This window comes from Phalangium opilio, unplaced genomic scaffold (genome assembly GCF_054372755.1).
Source record: "Phalangium opilio isolate 3A_F unplaced genomic scaffold, DU_Popi_V2 ptg000105l_1, whole genome shotgun sequence".
NCBI classification, from domain to species: domain Eukaryota; kingdom Metazoa; phylum Arthropoda; class Arachnida; order Opiliones; family Phalangiidae; genus Phalangium; species Phalangium opilio.
The window spans coordinates 3636139-3662890 of NW_028324207.1; the positions used below are offsets into that span (position 1 = coordinate 3636139).

The 26752-nt window shown below is 35.6% G+C and overlaps 1 protein-coding gene across 1 annotated transcript in view; it reads left to right on the forward strand.

Moving 5' to 3' along the window:
* LOC149625333 (zwei Ig domain protein zig-8-like) overlaps positions 1 to 26752 on the forward strand; it is a 198727-nt gene that overhangs the window by 129377 nt on the left and 42598 nt on the right. Inside the window, exon 2 of the mRNA XM_089852144.1 lies at positions 13669 to 13883. Coding sequence (XP_089708270.1) covers positions 13669 to 13883 — 215 coding nt within the window. The remainder of the gene's footprint in view (positions 1 to 13668; positions 13884 to 26752) is intronic.

A 26752-nucleotide genomic window follows, 5' to 3' on the forward strand; every position in this document is an offset into this window, starting at 1 on the left:
TTAATTAATTAATTAATTAAAAACTGATGTTTTAAATAATTTACTATGAAAATACGCGTTTTTAAGTGAATTAAATTGTATCAAAACCATTAAGTGGTTTAAAGTTAAAATGATTAAAATTCTTGATTTTTTTACCTCTCCGAGTATAGAACGAGTAATGAAGATTGCATCTGAATCGAAACACTATACGCATATCAAAGTTAATATATAGCGAGTATGATGAAAAGATCTCTTACAAAACGAAAACATTTTCATTTTCCAGAATATTAAATGAAAATATTTTAAATATGTTTCAGCTGTACGATTCTTTTAGTAATTGTGTAGCTATAAAGCTCTGTTTCATCTCAATATTCCAAGAACATCTTTTGATATTAATATCCCAAATTTGGTGTTTACTTTTAATTCAGCTTTACTAACGTAAATTTCAACTTCATTAGATAATATTGATGTTAATACTTAACTTTACACAAGTGTTGTTACGATTGGGTCTTAACGGTTCAGAGTGGGCCGAAAGTTAAATACACACTTCAGTGATATATACATTTTATTATTATTATTATTAATTTATTGATGCATATGTTGGTTACAAAAAAATATATTATTTATAATTCATCGTCCCTGCTACATGAGTAACAAAGTGCTCGTGCGTAGCAGGGGCCATACTTGTATGTGTAGAAGCAGCAAGGAAATTAAGGAAATGAAAAACATAAATTTAGCACTTAGGAGTAAATGGTTACAAATTACAAATGAAACATTTCATATAGCTTAAAGTATCCAGTGTTAATTAACCATGTAATAATGTTTTTTTTTATAGGTCGTTAGATTACTATTTTGCTTTATATTGGTATCTAGGTTATTATATAGTTTAGGCCCTAAGTAGGTACAATGTCTTTGTCCGATGGTTTTATTCTTAATCTTGGCTAAGAGATTACCAGCTCGAACAAATCGCGTATCATAAGTTGTTGTTGGTAAGAATATTTCTTTGTTTTTGTAAGTGTATAATAGTATAGTTTTAGCGTAAAGTTGTCTAACAGAAAAGACTTTAAAATTGTCATATAATAGATATCTCGAGTAGAGATTATTTTTTCTGAGACATATTCTTATTATTTTTCTTTGTATTATTTCTAAGGGTTCGATTACATTATGATACGTGCCACCCCAACCGATTTGTCCGTATGTTATTATTGATTGAACTAGGGCAAAGTAGACAGTTCTAAGCCATTTCAATGACAAGAAATTTCTTAATTCCCGAAATTTTCTTAAGCAAAATCTTAGTCTATTAATAATGTTATTTATCTGGTGTTGCCATTTTAGGTTTTCATCAATGGTGACTCCTAGATATTTTATTGTATTTACTCTTTCTAGTCTCTGACATTTATCATCACAGTTAAGAAAGTTGATTTTATCATGAATTAGTAGTTGATAATCTAGGTCATCCAATTTCCGTGATGAGAAGCAAATATATTTAGTTTTTTTTATATTAAGAGTTTGTAAGTTTTTGCTTAAGTTTGTGTATATTTTATTTATTGCGCACTGGGACTTTAAATATACTTCATGCCAGCTTATTCCTTCAATAAGTAATGTCGTGTCGTCAGCGAAAGATATAAGTTTGCCATCGAATTTAAGATCACACAAGTCATTTATTTAAATTAAGAAGAGGATTGGGCCTATAACGGTCCCTTGTGGGATTCCATAAGTCATAGTGAGGGAATTACTATATGTATTATTAACTTTGACTACTGTTGTTCGTTTGTTTAGGTAGCTTCTAAACCAACATAAAGTCCTTTAATAGAACTTTTGAGGATATATAGTAAAAGTTTAGACACTTTAACCTTTACAAATGCACTTGGCAATACCTCACCAAATTTGTGCTATTTATTTCCGGTTTTTCTCATTGGCTGATTGACCTTTGTTTAATAAGTAAATTTTTGATTGAAAATGATAGCCCTCGACTCGGAGAGGTTTATTTTGGTTTCCCAACTTGTTAATTTTAATTCACCGATAGATAGCTCTATAATTATCTTCTCGTGAGTGATACTTTATATGCTGGTAGGGGATTTTCATTTAGCTCTGAAATAGAAGCGTATAAGGTTGTAAGACATAGCTCTGCCATTAATGTATCTACTCCAAAACTTATATCATAAAGATGTAGTTTTCCCATTAAAGTTATATATTGGAAATCAAAAATTTTATTTATGGGAAACTAATATTTGAAAGAAGATATAAAAAGATATAATGGTTTACATAGAAATAAATAGATAAATCCATTTTCTACGTAAACTACTTTACAATAAAACAAAACCATTTGACATATTATATTTACTTAACATTTTCTTTGCTGCAAATCCCTTATATTCTTAGAAAAATACCAGACTTTTCTAACGTTTGAAAACCTCAAATTCGGGGATAAAGACGAAAAAATCCTTAATCCGATTTTATCTTATTTTCTTCTTTTCATCGACCACTTTCTTCCTTAACTTAAGACGATAATTAGCGGCTCTTTTGCATTTGAAACTGTTCATTTCTTAAAATGTCCAATAAATAAATTTTTTATGGTTAGTGCATGAAAAATTCTTAAATTTTGAAGCTCTCAACATGAAGGGGTATTTTGAAATTCCTCATTCCGAGATTGAATTTATTCAAAAATAATTGAAACCGTTTCTTGATTTCAGAATTTTTATTGATCAAAAATTAAGGTGTTGCGATTGCGATTTCAGATAGAAAATATATTAGATTTATAATCAAAGTTGAAGAAATGGCGACGTTGTTTAAAAATTATCTCAAATCTTAAGAAAACCTTACTGTTTTGAGAGTTTAAATTCTTCTGATTCAAAAAATATGCTTGATCAATATTTAAATATGAAGGAAAAAACAGAAAAAACACTAAGAAAACTTGAAATTTTGGGGGCAAGAGCAAATTTGTGGAGAAGATTTTTGGCAGGTTTTTCTCCTTGATACGTCACTCACGGCATCTCGCGGATACGCCAAGCGCGAGCGCCCGAGGCGCCCGAGACTCTCGAGTCCGAGTCTATTAATGCCGCGCGAATCTGAATTAAATAGGCTTAACGCGGCGACACTAACAGGCGTCACGTGAGCGACATCTAGAGAGAAAATTGCTCCTTACTACGTCATCAAACGAATGAAAATTTTACCTAGGCTTTTTCCAAACACAATACTTTGATTGAAATTTTATTAATTGCCACGAAACCAAATAAAGAAGTAAACATATCATAATAAACTAAATTTTTCAAGGATTTGTTTCGCATTTTAAGTTTGTGGATGACGAAAATTAAGTCACTAACACTTTAATTTCAAATTGTGTTAACTATTTATTTTATATGTATTGTTTTGTCCTGTTTGAGATGCGAGTCGGTATTTTAGCGTCTGTAACTTATCGGTAATTTACCAAATACCGCGTTAATTACCAATACATATATAACCGTAATTTTAAAATGGTAATTCCAAGTTTTAAATTATAAAACATTTTAAAAGTTTTGATAATTTCCCCGAATTTGAGGTTTTAAAGCGTTTGAAATGTCTAGTGTTTTTCTAAGAATATAAGGGATTTCCAGCAAAGAAAATGTTAAGTAAATATAATATGTCAAATGTTTTGTTTTATTGTGAAGTTTTTTAGGTTGAAAATGGGTTATTTATCTATTTATTTCTATGTTAGGCATTATTTATTTTTATAACTTCTTTCCAATAGAAGTAAAACCAAATGTACTAGGCTACCAGAGAATACAACAATGTCTCTTTTTTATTCGAAGTCCCTTTTCCTCTATTTCATGTTCGTTCACGCGGAGGTTATGACGTGAAATCATGGTTCACTCATTCTCGTATTGTTAGTCACCCTAGTATTTACATGCCAGCCGGGATTTCCGGGAAGAGGGTAAACTAGTGGCCCATTCTAATGCTTCTTTTATTTGGAAAAAAGGCTATACGCGTTAAAATTTCATTTTACAATAAAATGATCAATTATTTCTATATTTACTTCTGAAATGGTTCTCCAGGCTTCAGACCAGAAAAAGCACGGCTGCTTTTTTGGTAGCAAAAGCCGCAAAAACGTGTAAAGTAGTCAAACTGTGTACGAGGTGCTCACAATTCAATGTTGTAAAAATATGATGGACTACATACACGTGAAAATATAAATTACCGTAAACTACCGAGTATACTTTAATTTTTTTACAAAATTTTAAGCGAAAATTTATCGATAAATTACCGTTTTTAAAAATTACGTTGTTTTCACAAATCCTACATAAATTTCGTTTCTATTTGCAAAAAATGTCCACTATTGCTGTCACTGTAAGCCTTACACTTCTTAGTCCTGGTAACCACTTATATAGGTTTATGCCTCTGTGGTTGCCAGTAACTTGGGTTAGAAAATAATTCCATTGGGGCATAACGAGTAATGAAAAATGGGTTTTTTACTGAATCCCTTGAAATTATACAAGCTAATTGGCGTAGACCCGCGAAGTTTCGTCCTTGGATCTACAGACTAAAAGAAAGCATTATTTTAGAAAGCCTACTTAAATTTCATTTTTATTTGCAAAGAATCTACACTATTGCTGTCACTGTAAGCCTTATACTTAATAATATTTTTCTTACTTGTTTAATTCTCTCCTTATTTTATGCTTTAAAATATCTTTTTTTAACTATAATATTTTCTTTGGTGTCTGAAACTTAAAACTGGCTTTCCATAAAGAATGTCTACTATTAAAGCCCCTGAAACATAAATTGGAAAATTCCCGTTCACATTTTTTTACCCAGAAATCCTTGTTTATAGCTTATACATTCAACCAAGGTTAGGAAAATAGACTTAAATCTTTTAGTAAAAAAATTGTAGAATCCCAAGAATTTCTTTTCGAAAACCGAGAAATTTTATTCAATTCCCAGGGGTGGGTGGAAACCAGGCCGTACCAATGATACATTATTCAACGGGTTCTGCAGTAAAATTCATTCCGCATAATGCTTCTGGAGAATTTAAGCCTACTAGAGATCCTCTATTTTTAAAGAGGAAGAATTTGTAAACAACTTAATCTCTACAAACTAGATTAATAAATTATACCGCCTCTTATAAAATTCTGATAATAATAGGATTAAAATGAATATCAGAAAAGCGGCTTAGAAAAAAGATATTTAGAGGCGAAATTTAAAGTTAAAAGTGAATGACTTTTTTATTCATGCTTCATTGCATTTGGAATTTCGTGACGAACGCTATGGGTACCTTAACATCGGAACAAAGAAGGTTGATACATAGCTCTATGCATGACCTGACGAAACTAATATTAAAAATACAAAGCTCTATTACTCGGATATTATTATCAGAATATCAAATGTTTTACATGAGAATATCTTAGTTAAATATGTTCTAGCAAAATGGTTATAAATTTCATTTGGTATTTATGTGCAAATCTATGTCTATTTTTACCCCTCAATGTTAGGCTTGTGAGAAAAGTGAATTTTCAAAGCAAAGAAAAGATGAATCGAATTGTAAATCTCCAATTCGAAATCCGAATCTGGTACTTGTTTTCCAAAAAATCCAATTCTAGTACTCGTTTTCTAAAAAAATCCAATTCTAGTACTCGTTTTCCAAAAAAATCCATTTACAGTACTCGTTTTCCAAAAAAATCCATTTACAGTACTCGTTTTCCAAAAAAATCCATTTACAGTACTCGTTTTCCGAAAAAAATCCATTTACAGTACTCGTTTTCCAAAAAAAATCCATTTACAGTACTCGTTTTCCAAAAAAATCCAATTCTAGTACTCGTTTTCCAAAAAAATCCAATTCTAGTACTCGTTTTCCAAAAAAATCCATTTACAGTACTCGTTTTCCAAATAATCCAATTCCAGTACTCGTTTTCCAAAAAAATACTCAAAAATTCGATTGGCAGAGGAATATTCGTTTCGATACGATTAATGGTTATCATAACACACCTAGCAGTATAAAAATATTGTAGTTCCCGAATAGAATGGAATATTTCCTTTCTCTCTGGTTCCCACGTTAAGACTGTGTATGGCGTGAGAGAAAAACAAAACACAGCGAACTGCTGAATCGTGTTGATATTCCAAAAAAAATAACGCCTTCCAATTTTTAATCTAATTAACTATTCGAATTTAACCGATTGGGAACGAGTCGATTACCTTTTTTAGTAAATTGTATTCGTAATTAAATCGGTTATTGGAGTTTCTTTTCCAAAAATCGTTTTGTAATTCGAGTAATCGTTTTTCCCCAAACCGCAAATTCGATTCTATTGCCCTTTGTTACTCTAATTCACTGAGTTAGCTCTATGCAAATTTTTAAAAAGTTTCTTGGCGTTTATTATAAAAATATATTATGATAGAAAGCATAAAAAATTTAATTATAGTTTTTTAATAGAAGGTTTAAAATGCTTTTCGCTGATAACAAAGGTTCAGGTTTTGAGATTTAAACGTCGAGCTTTACAATTCAGTGTGCATAGGGAAAAATAGTGGTCGGCGTTTGGACAAGATAATCCACAGAATTTTGGTTAATCAGTTATTCATGGATAATAATCAGATAATTATTCGTGATTACATTGCATTAATCATAGACTTCCCGTGGATAATTTCAAATTATGGATAAAGATAAAACAAACAGATATTATCCTATCCAAATGCCGACCACTAGGGAAAAACAGTTCTACAGGCGTCCACTGAAATAATATAGTTTTCGATACCCTGTAATCAGACTTCTCCCTCTATGAATTCTAAAGGCTATATTTAATTTTGAAAACACCTTACTCATTAACTGATCACTGTTAGCTTTTTGGAATTAACAAATTTTAGTAGAGTAGCCTGGGTATTTCTGACCAGATTTTAATCCGCATACATCTGTTAAAACTAGCAGCAAGACGCTAGGCATTTTTGGTCAGCTGTCGGTTTTTTTCTACTTTTCGGGCCAGAAAGCCCGTCTTATGATAAAGAGAATCAGTGTACTGAACATTTGTGACGGTTTCAAGGCTTGCACGTTATACGATAAAGAAGTTTTTTTACATTTATGATCACAATTTTTCGTGAGGTCCGCGGGTTGCAAGAGTTCAGTATTATACGTAAAGAGGTTTGTCCTGGGAGTTCATTATTAGTCAGTCCATCAGTGACTCCTTGAACTTTCTGACGCAATAACTGTGATATTCATTGCATTAATTTTAAGAATTTATGTTACACCAATTATGTTAAAAAAACTGCAATATACCAAGAAGCGATATCTAGGGAGAAGGTATAAATTCGCCACAATCTAGCTTTATTTCCAGTTCAAACGTAGGTCCGGAGTTAATCCCCGCCTCTAAATTACAACCAGCATCTCATTGATTCTTGAAAACTCACGTCAGCGCGACGCGAATGACTAAAATTGCGTATTGTCTGACTGAGGAGAGGCGAAATAGCCCGGCCTCCTTTTACGTCCCACCTTGCATTTTGAAAAGGGGACTGGGACTATGGCGTGCGAATACTTAGCCATTTTATACCTTCCTTCTAGTAAACTAGATATCGCTTCTTGTATATGCATACTTTAGTTATACTCATTCTCTTTCATTAGATCATTCCACTGATTGCATAATAAAAGAAAACACTACAGGAGAGCGGCTACCTTCTTGGGCTATTTCACTCGAGCCGAGAAGCACCGCTAGAGGCAGTGCGAGTCTGCTAGACTCGTGCTTGTAGTTAGCTGTGGCTCCGTCTGGCGTTGCTTCTTGGCTCAAGGGAAATAACCTAAGAGGACGACTTCCCACCTGTATGTTGTTTTCCCTGTAAATAATTAATAGAATCCTCTACATTTTAGAGATTTTATCATTAACTATTACACTACCAAATATCGTCTTGCACTAATGCATTTCTTTGAATTTGTTGCAATTGGGATTTGGTGTGTACCACCTGATCGATAAAGTACGTTTCACATAACACTTTTATATTAAAACACCTCATTTGAAAATAAAAACAGTGGAGAAACCAGTTACTTTTACAATCTTGCAAGAAAAGGAAAGATAAAAAAAGCTCACACCTTTTCTCGGCTTCCGTTTTCTTACATTTGTGAAGTCCCCTTCAGAATCGAAGATGACCCTAATTTAATTAGCGAGTTATACATGATGAAAGGGAGAATTAACTGAAGTTGTATTTGATAAGATATTCTCGATGGAAAGAGCTAACCATTTAAACGATCGGTTATACTTTACGCTTCCTTTTCCATAAAAGAAGAGAAAGAATGAATGGCGCGCGCCATGCATTACGCAAACATTAGACCGATACTTCTTAAAGTTTACAGATATTTGCCCCTTTTCTTCTCTTTTACTGGTTTACTCGGAGAGAGCGAGCGTCGGTCGGTCGGTGAAGGTAGTAAAGAATGCGTCGGAGGAAACGAGGAAGACGAGCTTGAAAATGGCTTGGCCCGTATCCGTGATTTATATTCACGTGGGGAATGAACGGAAATTAGAAATGTGTCATCATAAAACAAACTGTTGAGGCTTAACGGCCAACGAAGGGGTGAGATGGCGGTGGTGGCGGCGGATCCAATTTCTGAGATACCGTAGCCGAGAGAAAAGGGATCATAGTCGAGCCAAAACTTTCTTTTCCGGGAGACTGAGGCCGACCCGGGTCATTCCTACCCCGCGCCCGCCCAACCCCCACCTCGGGCCGGGAAAGCCAAGGCACATGCCCGTGGAAAGACGAAACAACACACGCGAGAGATAGATGAAATTTTCATCCAACTTTTTTCTTCTCGGGCTTCGCTTTATCCTTCCGCCTAAAGGGGTTTCTTTCGCCCTTAAGGAAAATGTTTTCTGATAGAAAAAGGAGTAAAAAAAAAATAAGGAAAAATAATAATCCAACGGAGGCAAAAAAGATACAGTTTCTCCCATTTCTCCGTCCACGGAGAAAAGGATAGGAAGGAAAAAGATGTTTTAGTGGTTTTTCGGAAACCCCGTTTTTTCCTCTTTTATACAAAGTATAACGCTACTCTCTTTGTTTCTATAACCTCCTGTTCTTTTTATAGGTCTAGCGGATATTATAGTTTTCGGAGTAAAAACTACCGAGTGAAGCCCACCCTCCACCTCCTGTTTACACCCATCCACCGTTCCTTACCGTATGGGGCAGGGGTGCGAGATGAAACTTAGGACGGGTCGTTTGCGGGGTTTTATTGGCACTCTTTACTGTCGAGCAGAGGCCACACGCTAGGTGTGAGGAAGTAGAAGGTTCTCTACCGATCCCCGCCAAGCGAGACTATAGTAGTGGTCGGCCATCTCTTCAGAGACAGTGGTGGTACTTGCAGCAGCCAAAGCTAGCCCCTCTCTTTCAATCGAACAAAACAACGGAGCTCGATGTCCGCATTGCGACATAGAACTTCTCTCTCTCTCGCTCTGCCCACACGGTCTTCTCTATCCAAGAGCTCTCTTGAGTCTGGGGTCGTCTTCTCTCGTATATGTCGAGTATCATTTGGTCGCTCGACGCTGCTCCCACGACAATAAACTATTTCGTAGTTTACTTTTAAAAAAAGAGAATCTTGAAAATTATCATTGCTGCAATTATTTTGAACAAGAGCGTATCTAGCATTATTTTAGTTTGTTTCTCGTATGTTGCGGAAATGTTTAATTTGTTTTGTTCATTTCTTTTATCTCGCTGCTCTATGTCCTTCAATAAACATTTAAGTAAACAAACTTATTTTTCAAATGAAATAAAACCGGAATTTTAAGCAAAAACACAACTACAAAGCTCCCACCCGAGATCAAGTCTTTTTTTATGGAAATGTAATATTTTATGTAACTTTTTCCAGAGCTTTGCGTTTATATGGGACACTAATTAATTAGTTTTAAGAATATAAAAAGTAATTAAATTTGTTTCTTATTGAAGTGGGATCCAAACAGAATCTTTAAAAAGAGATGGTCCAAGGACTCGGTAGCCATATCGTACCGTACTTAACAAGCAACAGAAAAGTTTTGTGAATAGCACCTTGACGCGCTACCCTTAACTGTTCTAAAATTATTAACAATCATTCTAAGAATTTATTTACTTCTGTTATAATTATATTAGTGTAACACGGAACGGAAAACGTGAGTGAGTAGCTCCTCGATGCGAAGCCTTTAACAGCGAGAAAATGATTACCCGTAACATATAATTAACCCTTAAAAGACGTACAGAACAATTCGAGTGAATAGCCTCTCGCTATCTTTAATCGTTCTAAAATGTTTACCCGTAATCTTTACTTACTAAATTATCTTCTACTGTAATTGTGGTAGTGACACAAACAGAAAATTTGACAGTAGCCCCTTGATGCGAAGCCTTTAACAGCGCTAAAAGGTTACCTGTAACATATCCGTAATCATTAAAAGACTTTTTAGTGAACAGCCTCTCTATACTAAGATGATTTTCCGTCATTCTTTTTAACTATAATTTTTTATATAATAATAGTGCGACACCAGCAGAAAACTTTACTGAGTAGCCCCTAGTAGTACCTTTAACAGTGCTAAAATTATTACCCGTAATCCTTACTAGAAATATATAATTAATGTAATAGTGTGACATTAACATCAAGCTTGAGAAAGTAGCCCCACGATGCGCATCGTTTAGCATTGGTAATACGAAATGTCCGTAAATTCTCCTTATTAGAAATACAGAAAATCAGAGTGAATAGCCCCTGGATGTACAACCAAAAATATTGATTATCCTTAATCCTTACATCAATTAATTTCATTACGTTATAATTGGAATACCCTGGGTCCACAAGCTAGTACATTCTCTCTCTTGCTTTTAAAATGCTTCTCCATTTGTGGAGAAATACCCGTAGTTTTTAATAGTAAACATCGCCTTAAGACCATTATAAATGTAAAGTCAGTATACTTGTTTTTTCTATTCAAAATTCCCCTCCATTTCCTTGAATGTTGAAATAGGGGAGCGGGATTGAAAGCGTGCAATTTTAAACGGACAAACGTAACAGAAAATTCACAATGCTTAGCCTTAATAGTGCAATTGAATGCGATGTTTAAACTTTTAAAGTAAACGAACGAAAAATATTACCTCACCACAATCCTCTTCCATTCACTGTCCCTTCAAAGACGAACGAAAGTTTATACTGCCAAAGGCGGTACTCTGGCACGCCGACAACACTGAGTATTACGACAACAGGGCTGGCCAAATTAATACCAACATCGTAGATGTTCATCATACGATGTGGCTAACAAGCTTATGAGTTAATAATGGACAGAGGCAACGTTGCTCGATCAGCAATGCTATCGAGGGTATTATGTACAATATAGGATTAAATAGGAATTATAGAACCTCTGGGGGCTCTAGAATTCTGTCTGTTAGTAACGCTGAATTATTTACACTCGACCCAATTAATTTTACCCGCAGGTTATTTAAGCAAAGGAACGTTGAACATAGATTCAATTATTATAATGAAGTGTAGAAATTAAAAATGTTATAATTTGACATTTCATAAAGCGCGAAATAAAGCATGATTAAGTTCAGAGTGAAAATAAGGCGAAAGTTAAAATTGCAGAGTTATGTTCCTTATTTCCGAGGGGTGCGACATTTACACGAAATCTCGTACGCATCTCGCAAAATCGAGAAATCTTTCACACAAAATCACGAAATCTTTGAAAAAATCACGAAATTTTAAAATCAAAGAGGGAGTTCCGAAATCTTTGGCGAAATCTAGCAATAAAGAAGAAATCACGAAAATATTCTTGAAATCACGAAATCAAAGTAGAAATTTTTGGCAAAATTCCGAAATCAAAGAAGAAATCTTTGGCGAAATAAAAGAAGAAATTCGGAAATCTGTGGCAAAATAAAAGAAGAAATTCCGAAATCTTTGGCGAAATCAAAAGTGATATTCCGAAATCTTTGTCAAAATCAAAGAAGAAATCCTGAAATTTTTGGCGACATCGCGAAATCATGAAATCCCGTACGCTTTTTTTGGGAATGTCGGACCCCTCATTTATTTTCCTATGAGATAAAATCCTCTGAAACTTAAATTGTAGAATCAATAGCAAAATGGTTTCGGTGACCGCAACTCTGTGTTACGAAGATCAATCCAAATTGTCTGCAATTTCCCCTGTATATACAGGTAGATAGTAAAATCAATAAATACTTTAAATTGCACGATATTCAATGAAAAAACGATAGGAATATATTTTGAAATGGTCACGCACGTGCATCAATTGCTGCAGGAAGAAGAGGGCTAAGCATGCTCAAGGACGAAACGTATAATTTGCTTCTAAATTGTAATCATCTGTTAACTTTAAATGAGCAGTGAATATTGAACAAAAGGCGGACTGAAAAACTAAACTATATTTTCTTTGTACTATATAATTTTATTATATTTTTTATGCAGACTGGGCAAACAATTCGAAAGAAATAGCTGCAAGTGCAGTTTTTAATATATGGTTATAATTATAACAAGGGTTTGAATTAAAAAACGGCAGCCGAAAAAACCCCCGTGGGTTTTATTGGATTTTACCCATCATAAAAACCAGTTAGTAAAACCAAGAATTTATTTACTATAGTAAATTCCTTCACTAAGATCTTCAATTTTGATGAATTTGAAATCTAGAATAATTTCATTTTAAAGATACTTTAAGATATTTGTTGTTCCAACTTCAAAAGAACTATTTAATAAAATTTACTATTTTTATTGAAACATTTTAAGACTTCTTTTTATTAAGCAGCTACTTTTGAATGGCAATTTCTACCATGCACGCAACTGCTAAGAATAAAAAACCCAAATACCCAATAAAACCCGATGGGCTTGGGTTTTTTTCTTTTAAACCTGGGATTTTTGAACCCTGGTAATTATGAATATGTGAAAATTGTCGTCCAAGCATTGCACAAAATTCATCACCTTGGAAAAACTTATCTCAAAATACATTTACCTCTTATTTAATCCAAGAAGTGATTGCCAGGTTTTCATTATTATTTTCACAAAAATTACCGTAACCGAGTTTATATTGTACCAATTATTTGAAGCGTTATAAAATTTGGTAAGATGAAACGTTCTGATGAGTGAACTCATATACGGAGAAATTTAATAATTGAATTTAAATCGCGGTAAGAATGAATACATGGATGGGAGATGGCTTTAAGTGGATTGCTTTCTCTATATAAACACTTTTATTTGCTTTTCAATAAAATGAGCACGTATATACGTTGTAAGAAAATCAAAGTAATATTTTTCAATGCGGGTAGGAACGTAATATTTTTCTAGATATGGAGGCCATTTCAAAAGAAATGGTAGAAAAGCTTATTTTTGACTCGGCCCGTATCGAGATTTCTACTTCTAAACTGTACTACACGAAGGTATAAAACAATTCCTTTAAGCACAATCCTACAGCCTCGGGTTCTCCTTTAGGCCTAGTCGTGAAAAATACCATATTTCCTAATCCTTTTAGTAGCCGGAAATAATTTTGGACGGTTTATCTTCCACCGGGACCCACACTGCCTTTTATTTCAGTTTTTACTACTTCACTCCTTGGCTTTGTTTTTCGTTTTGCTAAAGCATTTTCTTAGAGTATTTCACCTTGGTAGAGGGAGATCCCTTTGGGAAAACGCGGCGGTATGGGGAGCATGAATTGGAAGAGGAGGCCCCAGAATCAAAAGAAGACGTTTTTCTATTTTTCTTTCTCCCTACGGTCCTAACATTCTTATTTCTTTCTCTATTTCTGGCAGGTCCGAAATTACCCACGAGTCGACTACGAAGAGTGCACCCTCTCGGCAATTCCGTTCAGCTCCGGCCGGCCGACAAAGATTATCGGTTCCCGCTGTGGGCCGGAGGAAGTCACGTACTACCATCCTTCGATAAGAAGGTAGAGCGAAACGTTACGACTCAACTGGGCCAAACGGGATACCTACATTGCGTCGTCAATAATCTGGGAGATAAAACGGTAAGCCTGACTTCCTCTCTCTCTCTCTCTCTCTCTCTCTCGTTCTTCCTTCCTATATGACCCTCCTCTTTCCCTCTATCTCTGTCCTACGAAAAAGGAGGGAAAAACTGATCCTCGACGCACGCGAGAAGAATACCGGCATTGAATAAGCACTGTCTATTAGCTCGGGACGATAGCCGTTTTCGTGTATTGTCTCTCTATATACAACCAGGCTGTCCTAATCTTTTTATAAACTTGGAAACTAAATGGGATTCCCTTAGGCTGTGGACCATGTTACTCCAGTCTACCGTCTGCGACGCAATCTAAACGATACAGGGTGATAAGAAGCGTCCGAAATACAATTGTGATTTTGCTTCGCACGCGTACACTGCAAAACAAATTCATACAGAATTATAGATAGAATTGTATGCAGCGGCAATAAAAAATAGCTGGCTTGTTAATAATTTTTAAATTGATCGTGACAAAGTAGCCATTTTAAGAAAATTTTGAGGTAGGCCTTGGTGTAGCATCTGATCGAGTGGAAAATGGAACATTTCAAAGTTCAAATTAATAAATAATATTGTTAACTTTCACTGTTGTTAAACGACAAACATAAGCCAAGCGTGTTGTTTGAGAAAGTACTTAAACTAATACTCTTTATAGTTAACTTTCGATGTCTTTGTCGCATATATCTTCTCTAGTATTTTATCTTCAAGCAAGCGCTGTATCATGCAGTAATAATAGACCAATACGAATATTACATGCAGGGAAACAAACTTCCAAGGGCATGCCTCTATAGTGGGTAATTTCAATCATGTCAGGAGACACCGCTAGAGGCATGACCGAGTTGGCTAGCCTCTCCGATGCCGTGAGCTTGGGCTGCCTCTAGTGTTGTCTTGTGGCGACAGGGAAATTATCCAGTATGTAGGCTTGCCCCTGGAAGTTTGTTTCTCTGTGGGTAATAGTCGTATTGGTCTATCGATATCTTGTAAATAGGTATCTCTCGATGTTTCTCTTAGCCACATTGCGACCAACCTTTCCGACCCTCCAAGGTACGAGGCTTGCCTTTTATGTTCACGTGCTTCTTTGGCGAGAAGAAGTTAGAGGAGATTGTTTAGCAGTACCATCAATACTCATTTGTTAATGTTTTATTTCTCGGTAAAGTTTTCTATTTACCCAATCGCTGAACTTGTCTATGAAATCCAAATGCTCAATGCAAAAGCGTTGAAAGTTCAAAAGAGCCTGGGTTAACACCCTGTATGTGAGGCAGTCTCCAGAGTCCAGACAGTGAACAAGACCCTTATTTGGCCCACTACTCTAACATCTTACCAAACTAGAACTGCATTAAGAAGCAATGCAAGTATTTTAGAAAGATTCAAGGCCACGAGTAATGCTTGAAAAGCCCGAGAAAAACGTTGACAGATTTTGGCAAAATTATATCTTAAATACATTTCAGAATTTTGATTGTTTGTATGATTATTCTCTATGCAGAGTCACAATTACTTAAATTTTATAAAACTGCTTGTTTGAAATCAGTAACACTAGAGGAAGGTTTTAGAAGTGGTTTGGTTTGAGTAGTTGAACATTGTCCTTCATGCCTGTTAAGAAAGTTCTATTCCAGACTCGTAACACTTTAGGTTTGTAACCCTAATTAGGCATCATCTCATTAAATGAAAGTTCTGAAATAGGTTAATTTTTGAAAACCACAACACCATCATATATCGTATCTATTGTTTAGCTAGACACGAAACTCTTCCTGGTTTCGAGACAGTTAAAGTACCTTGCAATGGCGTCTGGCTAATCTCAGGAAAACTTGCAGTGAACCTTCTAATTGGTTCCACTTGCGATCTTGTTAACAGGTGCTTCAACTGATGTACGTGAGTATATGAAATTCAGTACCAAGTTCAATACGAAAACACTTCAAATTGAGAGCAGTGCAAAACATATCGCGAAGTCCAATTATATTTTATGCCCTTGATAAAATATTTCTGTCTGATATTTTTAGAAATAATGAATTAAATGGCTCGTAACTGCTATACTGTTACTGCTATTCGGAAAGCCGCCAAGTATGCCGTTTTATATTCTACAATAATGGTCGTCGAAAATAATTGGCCATTCTTTATTTCGTTCAAGATGGGGTAGCACGCGATTTACACGCCAATAGATGGTAACAATATTCCGTTAGAAATGGTTAAAAAACAAGAATTTAAAAACATTTCGAAAACCATTTCTCGTAGGCCGATCGACATGATAAAAATTATCATACTATTATACCCTTAACGTAAGTTTGTTATGAATGTCCCATAAGTTTGTAAGACATTTTCCATAAGTTTATAAGGCATGTTCCATAAGCTTATAAGATACAATCCGTAAGTTTATAGATATAAACATATGGAACATATCTTATACACTTACGGAATATACCTTATAAAGTTATAGATTATGTCTTATAAACTTATGAAACATGTCTTATAAACTTATGAAACATGTCTTATAAACTTATGAAACATGTCTTATAAACTTATGGAACATATCTTATAAACTTATGGATTATAATACATGTTCCATAAGTTTATAAGATACCTTTAATAACTTTATAAGATGTGTCTAGTAAGGTTATGTTCCATAAGTTTGAAACTGATAACTGATAGCTGATCGCAGGCTGATGTAGGTGAAACGTCATAATTTCCCGTAAAGTGACGCCTGGTGATATTTTGTCATGACCGACTAAATAGAAATTAACTTCAGCCATTATGGAGCATCACTCAGTAAGAATAAAGCATTACAAAGTGTCAAAATTATGGAAGATTTTAGCGTAAATTATGTTAGTAACGCATGAATTTTAGTGTTTAAATACGAACATGTCATAAAATATAAAAAGAGGAATGATTAAAAATAATATGGGCATTAGACTATTAGATGAAGTTAAACTATGAAGAACTAGCTAAGTTTCCAAGAATTTTCCGGGTGTTTTAAGGGAATGGGAACACTAAACACTAAGCCTAAACATTTTTTCCGCATGCTCGTATGCAATATTTTCTTAACGATTTTTTCTATAAATTAACTTTCAAAATCAATAATAGGGGTTATTCACAAAGCTGAAATGTTAGGGTTTTAAAATAAGACGTTATCACCGAGCTTAATACATAGGGGCTCATGCACTCAACATAATACTTCGAAACTCTTCCTTTATTTTAACCATGAATCTTTTGACTAACATCATAAGCTTATAAGATATGTTCCATAACTAGGACACTTCCTATACTTCGTAATTCTAGAGACTTACTGGAATCTAGTTCGAGAACGACGCGAGAATTGGCTACACGTGGTTTTACAGTCCGTCTAACTATTTAGTTTGTACTGAGAATTTGACAGCGCCTCACCAGGCGTTGCTTTACGAGAATGTATGACGTTTCACCTTCGTCACTTCATGACAAGCGCTCAGTAACCAGTGACAAACTTATGGAACATATCTTATGAACTTATGCGAACATGAATATTTATCTGCATTGATTAGTTTGAATAGCTATTCAGGTATAGGAGGGGCTTAGTTCTGAGGACGTAAGTCTAGTTCCCGGAAGTTTTGTAAGTAGATGACGCGTCTAGGAAGTGATAATGTTTTGACACGAGGAGTGAGGACCATAGTGAATTGAAATTGTCCACTAAAGGTACTGTTTTCAGAGGTTTCAAAAAGTTAAATATTTATTTCAGAACGTCCAAAACCTTTCATAACCTTATGTTCTAGCAAAATATTTCTATTCATTATAATACAGTACAGTAGATTAATAGATGTCGAGTCATCTAAGTTGCGATAAGCCTAGGTCAAAGAAATCTAAAGTAATAGCACAAAACATCGTCAACTTAATATTGTTGAAACAAATTTGTCCTGAATTAGAAACTCCCTCGTCGAAATTAAGTTTGTAAATTAATTAGATTTTATACTGTTTTGCCTTGTTCTAAACATAAAAAGGAAGATTTTTTATAAAAAAATTATCTCTTACTATAAAATAATTACCATATAATAAGTCTTAAAAACGAGGAATCATGCGCCGCCATTAGTGGCGTCTGCTAAACCAAACTTCTTATCTCTACAGGATTGGTTGAATTCTCACAGGCTCAGAGAGGTAAAGAGTAAAAGGTTCGTTTTGGCAGAAGTCACTAAACCAATTTCGGCACGGCAGTTCTCATTTTTAAGACTAATTATATGCTAATTATTTTGTAATAAGAAGTCATTTATTTTTATTTTAATAATTTTCCTTGTATATTTAGAAAAAGGCCGTTCTTTTAAGGTACAATGCCATGTTACCTGAACTTTTTCTTTACAATGTAAAACACAATGGTACGCAATTTGACGTGGTAGATTTTTTAGTCTACCCATAATTGGTGTTAATGTTTGCTTATACTTATGCATATTCGTAACACTGTGAAGTTATTTGTCAATAATTGATAGCAAAGTGTCCAGCTTCAATTCTTTGTTTTGGAAAATTCCGCACACTTATTCCGCACCGATTCATAGCTCTATCAACTCTATCGTTATTTTTAACTTGATACCATTTCGTATATTGGTTAAATTACCGTAATGCAAATAATATATGCATTCAATTTATCGGAAGCTAAAGTTTATACGCATATAATATTTGAATACTGAAAAAAAAATATATTAGGAGCAGGACGCTTTTATTTAGAAAAAGGGTAAATTTTCGAGTTCATACTTGAACCACCCTGGTCATTTTCTTAAAGATTCAATCTAAAACAGATCGATCAATTCGCAGTGTCACAGCCCAGTCTTCTTAAGGAGAGCTTCGAGACAAAAAAAGAAGTAAAAACCGAAGATTTTCCCGAGAGAGCACTTAAATAATCGATATTAAATTCTCCTCTTCAAAACCGGAGGAATAAAAAAAATTCTACAATTTTACATCGCATTAGGGCGAGTGATCAAAGAAAGGAGTAAAAAAATCTGAAACCGTGGAACGGTGCGGTGGAATTGAGAAAAACCGATATCTGTTGGAGCAAAAGATAAAGAGAATAGGACGGTTAGAATGTTGAAAAAAAAGAATTCGAAAAGGAACTTCGTATACTGTACGGTACGGTACGAGGGGTCGGACGTTTTGGAAAAAGTCTACGGGATTTCGAAATCCAATTTCATTTCTTCGGATTTCAATTGATTTCATCGGATTTCGTTTGATTTCGTCGGATTTTGTTTGATTTCGGAATTCGATAAAATCCAATGGATTTCATCGAATTTTGAGATTTTTCCCGTGATTCCGTCGGATTATGCTATATTTCCCTTGATTTCGTTGGATTTTGAGGTTTTTCGCGTGATTTCCTCGGATTTTGAGATTTTTCCCGTGATTTCGTCGGATTTTGTGATTTCTTTGGATTTTTGATTTCGCGAATTTTGTAATGGATTTCAAGATTTCTTTAATGATTTTGTTTTTGATTTTGTGATTTCGCTTCTAATTTCGTGATTCCTTTGTTGATTTTTGTGATTTCTTTGTTGATTTTTGTGATTTCTTTGTTGATTTCGTGATTTCGATGCTGATTTCCGATTTTTTATTTGACTTCGAAATCAGCATTGATTTCGAATTTCTTATGTTGGATTTCACGGGTAGTGTACGGGATTTCACGAATGACAGACCCCTCGGTACGTTACGTTGAACGAAATGGGTGATGGTTGGGAGTAGGTGGTCCAAGCGCCGAGCGGGCTAATTTCCAAAAGAACTTGAAACAATCTATCAAGTTTCAATAAGGAACCAGTCTCTAGCCTTTTACGAAAATATACTTTTCTCTTTTCTCCTCGCGAGTCTCAGCTTCTTCTCTCCATCTAGCATCAGAGTGAAAAGAAAATGAGGTTTATCAATTATGTCACAAGAAGAGATTTTTTTTGGCACCTTCAGAGGCACGGAGCTTAATGAAATTTATGAAAAGAAGTTTGATTTATTTCTTCGATATCACGAAAAGCTTGGCCATACATTAAAAAAAAGGGCCACTCTTCTCTTGATTTGATGAGATATGGTATACATTTCTTTCAATTCATCTTACGACGCCTCTGAAATTACGGGGTAGTGTTTAACTTTCGCAATCAAAAAGTGGATGTACTCCTTCGTCGGAATTAAATTTCCGAGGTCATTGTCTCTCTTTTCGACACTCTGTATAGCATACGTTTATAATATATGTTCCATAAGTATGACACTTCATATACTTCGTAATAAGTCTGTACATTTATACCATTATGGGGCTTCTTTCCAATCTAAAGTTTGTATACGGTTAGAGGGAACTATGAACAAGGATTGAAATCATATAGGATAAACAACCCCGAGTTCGAGACTAAGCGAGAGGTTAAGGCAGCAGAAGGCTTTAGAGGGTGGGAAATACACCCAGAGAACACAGCAGTGCCATACGACCTAGATAATATATCCGAGTCTGTATTCGCATCCACCATGTATGAAGAACAGTGTGGAGATGGGTCACATTCCAGGGACTGCAAACAGGGAACGAGACTCTGTCCAAGGGTCGTAACCTCAAGGACCTGGGTGATATACTTCGTAATGCTAGAAACTTACTTGGAGCTCGTTGACAACGCGCTGTTTTTCTGTCCATACTATTTAGTTTGTACTAGAGCTTTGACAGCGCCTCACTAGACGTCGCTTTACGAGAATCTGTGACGTTTCACCTAAGTCACTTGAATCATCACAAGCTCTCAGTTACCAGTGACAAACTTATGGAAATTATCTAATGAACTTATGGTAGAGAAAGATTCTAAATAGTTTCTGAACTACAATCAAAACTAAAGACCCATAATCCTTATCAACATGAGAAAGAAAAATGTTTAAGATGATGAAAATGGCATTTAACCTTTTCAGCTGACCTCAAAATGGCTTTGAAAGTAATAAAAGACGAAAAAAACTAACTGAAAGATAAAATAAAAGGAAAATAAATTACTTTTCAAATTGATCATAAGTTTATCATGTACCTAGATTTTTTCCTCACATATTATTGCTTACAAGTTCGCCTTAAAGGTTCTGAGGTCTGTGTCTCCCAAAGTTTTTGAGGTTTTGCCTTATCTTTTGTCCAGTTATGAATGATTTTTCCATACATATTTTATTTCAGAAAACACTGATTTAAACAATTTGTATACTTGCAATATAAAACGTTTTGCGAAATTATAATTATATAGCATATAGTAAGTGTTAAACAAATCCACCAGACTACACTCCTGGAAACAGTAATTTTTTTGTAAGCCAAAATAACTTGAAACCACCATGTGCCATACACACTTTTAAGTAGTATAGTAAAACTTGCTCTGAATATCGCATGTTACAGTAATGTACCTCGGCGTTTATTATACATTGTTCCAGGGCCATTTCTAATTACGCACAATAGGGTACAAGTCACACTTCTGGTCAAATATGTTCATGATAACAAGATAGTCCTAACATTTAGACCTAAACATTCATTGTAGGTTAGACTTATACAACAATGGGTACACAAATCCTCTTTTTTTCTGCGCAATGAATCTACACTATGTCCAAAAAATGAAAATTACTTTTAGACAAGTTAAGTACTGGTTCTACAAGTTTATGTTTAACTTTCCATGGATGGAATGTAATTAAACTTTACAAAACATTGATCGAACTGAAGATCGTTTACGCCATCTCTCGTATGTTAGTCATAAAAAGAAAACCGTTACAAAGTATATTTCCGAGATAAGGTTGATTGGGGTATGGGTGGTTTTTAGCATTTGATAATAAAGGTTTCCTAGATAAATTACTTATAAGCCGGCATTTTGATAGACGGGCGGGACATTATCGATCAGTCCTCATCGCTATAATAATCTATCCCCGTTAACCGATATCAATAACGGAACGATAAAGTATCAAGAGAGGTAATTAGTTTAGATTGATCCTTCCTTAAACACCGTCTCAAGTGTCCTCCTATCTCAAATATCACTAAAAACTAACGTAAAAAGAATAAACAATCTACTGAGGCCTTGAATTTCTACTCAGAGTCAATTTCAACAATATACTGTGTATGTCAAACTCACTTGAAATAACCTATTTTATGAAAGTGATCTGTGAGTTCTACAAACAATGAAGGACATTCTGACAGAGTGGAACAGATCAGACCAATATTTACTTTGAAAAAAGTGTTGCGGTGTAATGCATGGCGACGAAAAAATAAGCGGTATGAGAAATGTCAGACCTAGTACAGCAAGTATATCATTAAGTTTGAAACTAGAAGTAAAAGTGACGGGTCATTTTATGAATATAACAGCGACAGGATTGTCTGACATTTAATTTAAAAGTGATAATTAAATTGTTTTTGTTCTTCAAGAACATTTCCAATGAATTTATATCAATACATTTCATTTATACTCTACAGTTAAAATATAAATATTAATATAATTCAAATATTTTTTCAAATTGCATAATTTATTTGAAATTATGTTCGAGTATGTTGTAATGTGAGTCGACTTTTATCTAAATTTGGGAATTAAAATGTGATCGTGGGTTTGCCGAACTCCTGTAAGCCAAGCATCTTGGTGACAAATTTCGGGAGAATGTCCACCGGAGGTGACTTGACCCCAATCCTACTTTCGTAGACCCCTGAATTGAACCTCATTGGTTCTCTGCTTATTCACATCCTGGCCACGCTGTCTCGCTCAACTTGTCTTGAAACATTGCAATATATAAAACAAACAATTAAATCAATTTGTGATCAGAATTGATATCATTCAATGCCAAAACTTCTCATGCTCAGCTTTTATGGGTTATATATTATAAAAATAAACTCAGCACGCGCTTTATAACGACTGTTTTGTCCTTCCGGACATGCCTTAGTATTTGGTGTTTGGTTAATTGCACGTGCCAAAGCTTAAGTGAAATTAAAATGCTCCGCCCAAGGTTTATAGTATACAAAATACACTTATTTAAGAGTTCTAAAGTCAGAAGGTAGAAGGGAGTCCTTCAAAAACTACCGGTATAGCGCATGATTCTCCGTAGAGCTAACGAGCTACAGTTTGTCCTTTTAGGTCTAGACCCCAACTTATCGTCATTAGTCTTAAGGGAAAATACCGCGCAGTGCATAGTAAAGCAGTTTTCACGGGGATTCCCAAAGGAGCTAAAAGAGCTTACTTTGTTTCAAAATGACCCTGTATAGCTTTTATTTCCCTTCTTAAATTCTCTTATTCTCTCAAGGAAACACTGAGGACCCTTAATAGGCATTTTCATAGGCTTGTTTCGACAACGTTAGTATAGGGGACAAAGGCCGGTTGTAGGGTACTAACGTTGCAATTTCAAGCCAATGCCAACTACGTAAAGGCAAAAATAACACTACCCAAAGGTACTGTGTTACTAAGTTTCCAAACGGCATCTATTCCCATACGGTTTTTCGCACTGTTTCGCGTGATGCAACGCCGTTAAACCCTGTGAGTTATACCGAACATATTGCTGTGCTAATTTTGAATATACGACAAAATTGGTAGGGAAACGCGGAGAAGACTTAGTGGGAACATGGTGTTGAGAAAATTATACGATGAAAATGACTCTTTATATAGTACGGCACGCGATAATATGAACCATAAGTCACCTGTCTTGAACAACGCGTACAGTACCACAAGGATTTCCTAACCTCGTTGTTTTCCAGTACAGATGATTATCGGTTCTTGGGAGGGAAACTTCTATAAGTGTCCCTCTTTAAGAGAGAAGACCATTCTCTTATTAAATCACAAAGAAAATAATCTCTAGTACAGAAAAAGATCAAAATTGTGTTAATGAAAGTTATTTTAATTCAATTAGACAAAAGTTTTTACATGTTTGACTGTTAGATGCGGTGTTCATATTTTTAACGAACCAAGCTGGCCGCGCAGAGTATTTCTATTCAGTAAACATTTTTAGGTTACATACAAAGATCAAAAGGCCTTAGTTTCTGGTTGATTAAAAAGATTTATTAGAATTCGCAGTCTGAGATATCGTTACTGGTATTGATAGTTAATTTTAATGCACACAAATTTCCCCTAAAACTTCATCTTCATTTTAAATTTAGACGAGCAGTACAACAGACAACTAGAACTAGCTAAACTCGAGAAAAAACAAAAATATTCAGACTTCAGAGATTTTTTAGTGCAACGAAAGGTTTTGCACGTGGCCAAGCCCTCTGACCAAAGAAACAAGCTGCTGATGAATATAAAGCCTCGATGGCGTTTAAAACTACCATAGAAGATAGCAGCGAGATGGATACCCTAAATTTTATCTAAGGATTAGCAGCACCTTATGTCGCGAAAGAGAATCTCGCTTGCATTAGAACGCGAGCTGCGAGGGCAAGAAGGGCCTCGCTGTAAAATAAGATTTGAGGTCAGGCTAGGATAAAATTGGATTGTTTAGGTCGGGAAAGAAGAGAAAGGAAGGCGGCGCTGAGGCTATATAGTTTCAGATTGTAACTCGATTAATTACAGCAAACTACATCAAAGAAGCATCGAGGAGCCGCGATAAAATGGAAAAACGTAAGCGAGAGAGAGGGGCGGCTAGTCTGACCCAAGTCATAGTTGGGGCGAGTGAAGCTACCTTCACTAATAAGGCGAAGGGGCATCCAAAGTTGCTCGCAACAAACGCGGTCGTATCAATCACGATAAGGGAAGCTTCCGAATGAAGACTTAATTCTGCCAGGAAGAGATCGGAACCACCTCCTAGAACCATCCATCCCATCTCATTCTACGGTAATGATTATGTATGCTCGAATAAAGTTGAAAAACAAACTTTTAAGTCTATTTAGGTGTTAGGAAGAGAAACCCTAATACACACCTCGTTAATTAGCGCCCAAGAGGGACGAAAAGGGGGGGGGTAGGAGGGCGCGTTTAGGAAAGCGTTATAAGCCGCGAGAGAGAAGAGGTAGGCCTATCGGTGGCTTAAAGGCAGCGCTCACTTGGTGTCCTCTTTATTAGCGTGAAGAAGGAACGTCCGGACGAGGGCCTCTCTTTAGTAAGTCCCCAGGAGCCCGAGCAAAGGGAGGAGGGCGGGAAACCTTACCCCTGTTTCTCGTTAAAAGTACCAAAAAATCTAATTACTGCCACCGCTGTATAATCATCACGTAGATATCAGTAATTTCCCGTTTAATGACCTGTTTAGTTTCCATAGCACGTGGTGTCGCGCGCTATTCGAGACGATCGTAGACGAAGCATTAATTTCAATGATGAACGACATAATGACTTACAAGCCAGCTCGAAGCCCCCTTAAGACTGTGCCAGCTTGCAATTGCCAATTTGTCCTAATAACGATATCCCCGTTACGCCATCTAAACCTTGATTTTATTCTAAATTTTTAGCGTCAACCCTTTCGCCACCTAAGCAATAGCTCTATCCACGTTTACCTTCTCGATTATTCTTTCTTGGAAAGAAACGTTCTTTATGATACCACCTCTTTCCCTTCTACTATCCTTTTTATTGGACACATTTTTATCTTGAAAAGCCGAATCTCGCGTCCCCATACTTTCGCTACGAAAATCGATAGAGCCTCTCTCCCGTCTTCGTTATATCTGCGCTTGAAATATTAATCTTGTCTAGTGAAGTCTTTATCTTGCAGGCGGCCCGAGGAAAGAAAATTTGCAAAGATTAGGAAGGCTCTTTTCCCTTATATTCTCGAGGATGAACGAGGGGGAGGAGTAAATTTTCCTTCATCGGAGCCTGAACTTTGGAAAATCAATCGCTGCGAAAGAGAACAAATTAATATTTACGACTTTTCCACAATTAACGAGGCACACGTGATTCCGTTTCTTCCGCCGAAACATAAAGCATTAAACAACGTGTTCACAATACAAAAAAAAATATATGTTATCGAAGTTTTGTGTTTGTACAAAATGAGATAATGAAAATCAAAATATGCTTACGGCACCTCTAGATTCAATCTGAATTACACCAGAAGTAGGATAGGGACTAGAAGTATTGAGGTAACCAAATTCTTCACTTGGCGAAAGTGAATATTCTTGATAACACACCAACGGTTGGCCCTCTGTTAGCGGTTTCTGAGTTCTCCCTCCAAAACGTGAGACGCTCGCGGTGGTAGACGGCCGAACTACATTCAAGCACCCGCTTCGTCCGTGTTCCTCGGCTTTAGGCTGAGAGGAAGGGTGTAGGAAATTTTTTGGAACTCGACCAATTTTTTTCTCTCAAGTGTAGACGCGATGGAAGCGGCATTAAATCCTCAAATTTGTTCATCTACTACCAATGCTAGAGCTCTTTACTTCTAGTCTCATCTTACTTCTGATTACACTTATCCATTAATTTATCTGTCAGTCTAATTTATATTCGGACTGTTAAGTGTATGTACGAGAGAACATGAATATTCCTTAATGTTTTATTGTACGAATCTAATACATTGTATTTGTAATTGCATTTGTCACCCGATGCTTCTTCAGTATATAGTACAAATACAAATATTACCTCACCTAAATATCATGAAACTGGAGTTCCGAATTGCGTGATTTGAAACGGCGACACGCGAGCAAGAAAAAGACATGTTATTGACCATTTCTACGGTGAAAAGGGTGGGTGGGAAAGCCTCACTATTGGGACGTAAAGAGAGTTTATACAACTCCGTCTCTGCTTACTCTCATGACACAAAAGCTCACTCGGAAAAACGGAAATAGAGTTTTACCCTCTTTTAGTTTCATCGAAAACGCCTAACAGTTGTAAAACAAAGAGTTCTTAAGTACTAACGAATAAGAACAGTGTTGAATATTTTCCACGTTTGACAAAATAATTTGTACCTTTCCGATTGACAATGATTTCACGGAGAGGTATTACACTGGACCAGAGTCCTGCACGGGCCGGGCTCAAGCCCGGTCCGGGCCGAGCCGGGCTTTCCACTTTTGAAAATTGTATCGGGCCGGGCCGGGTC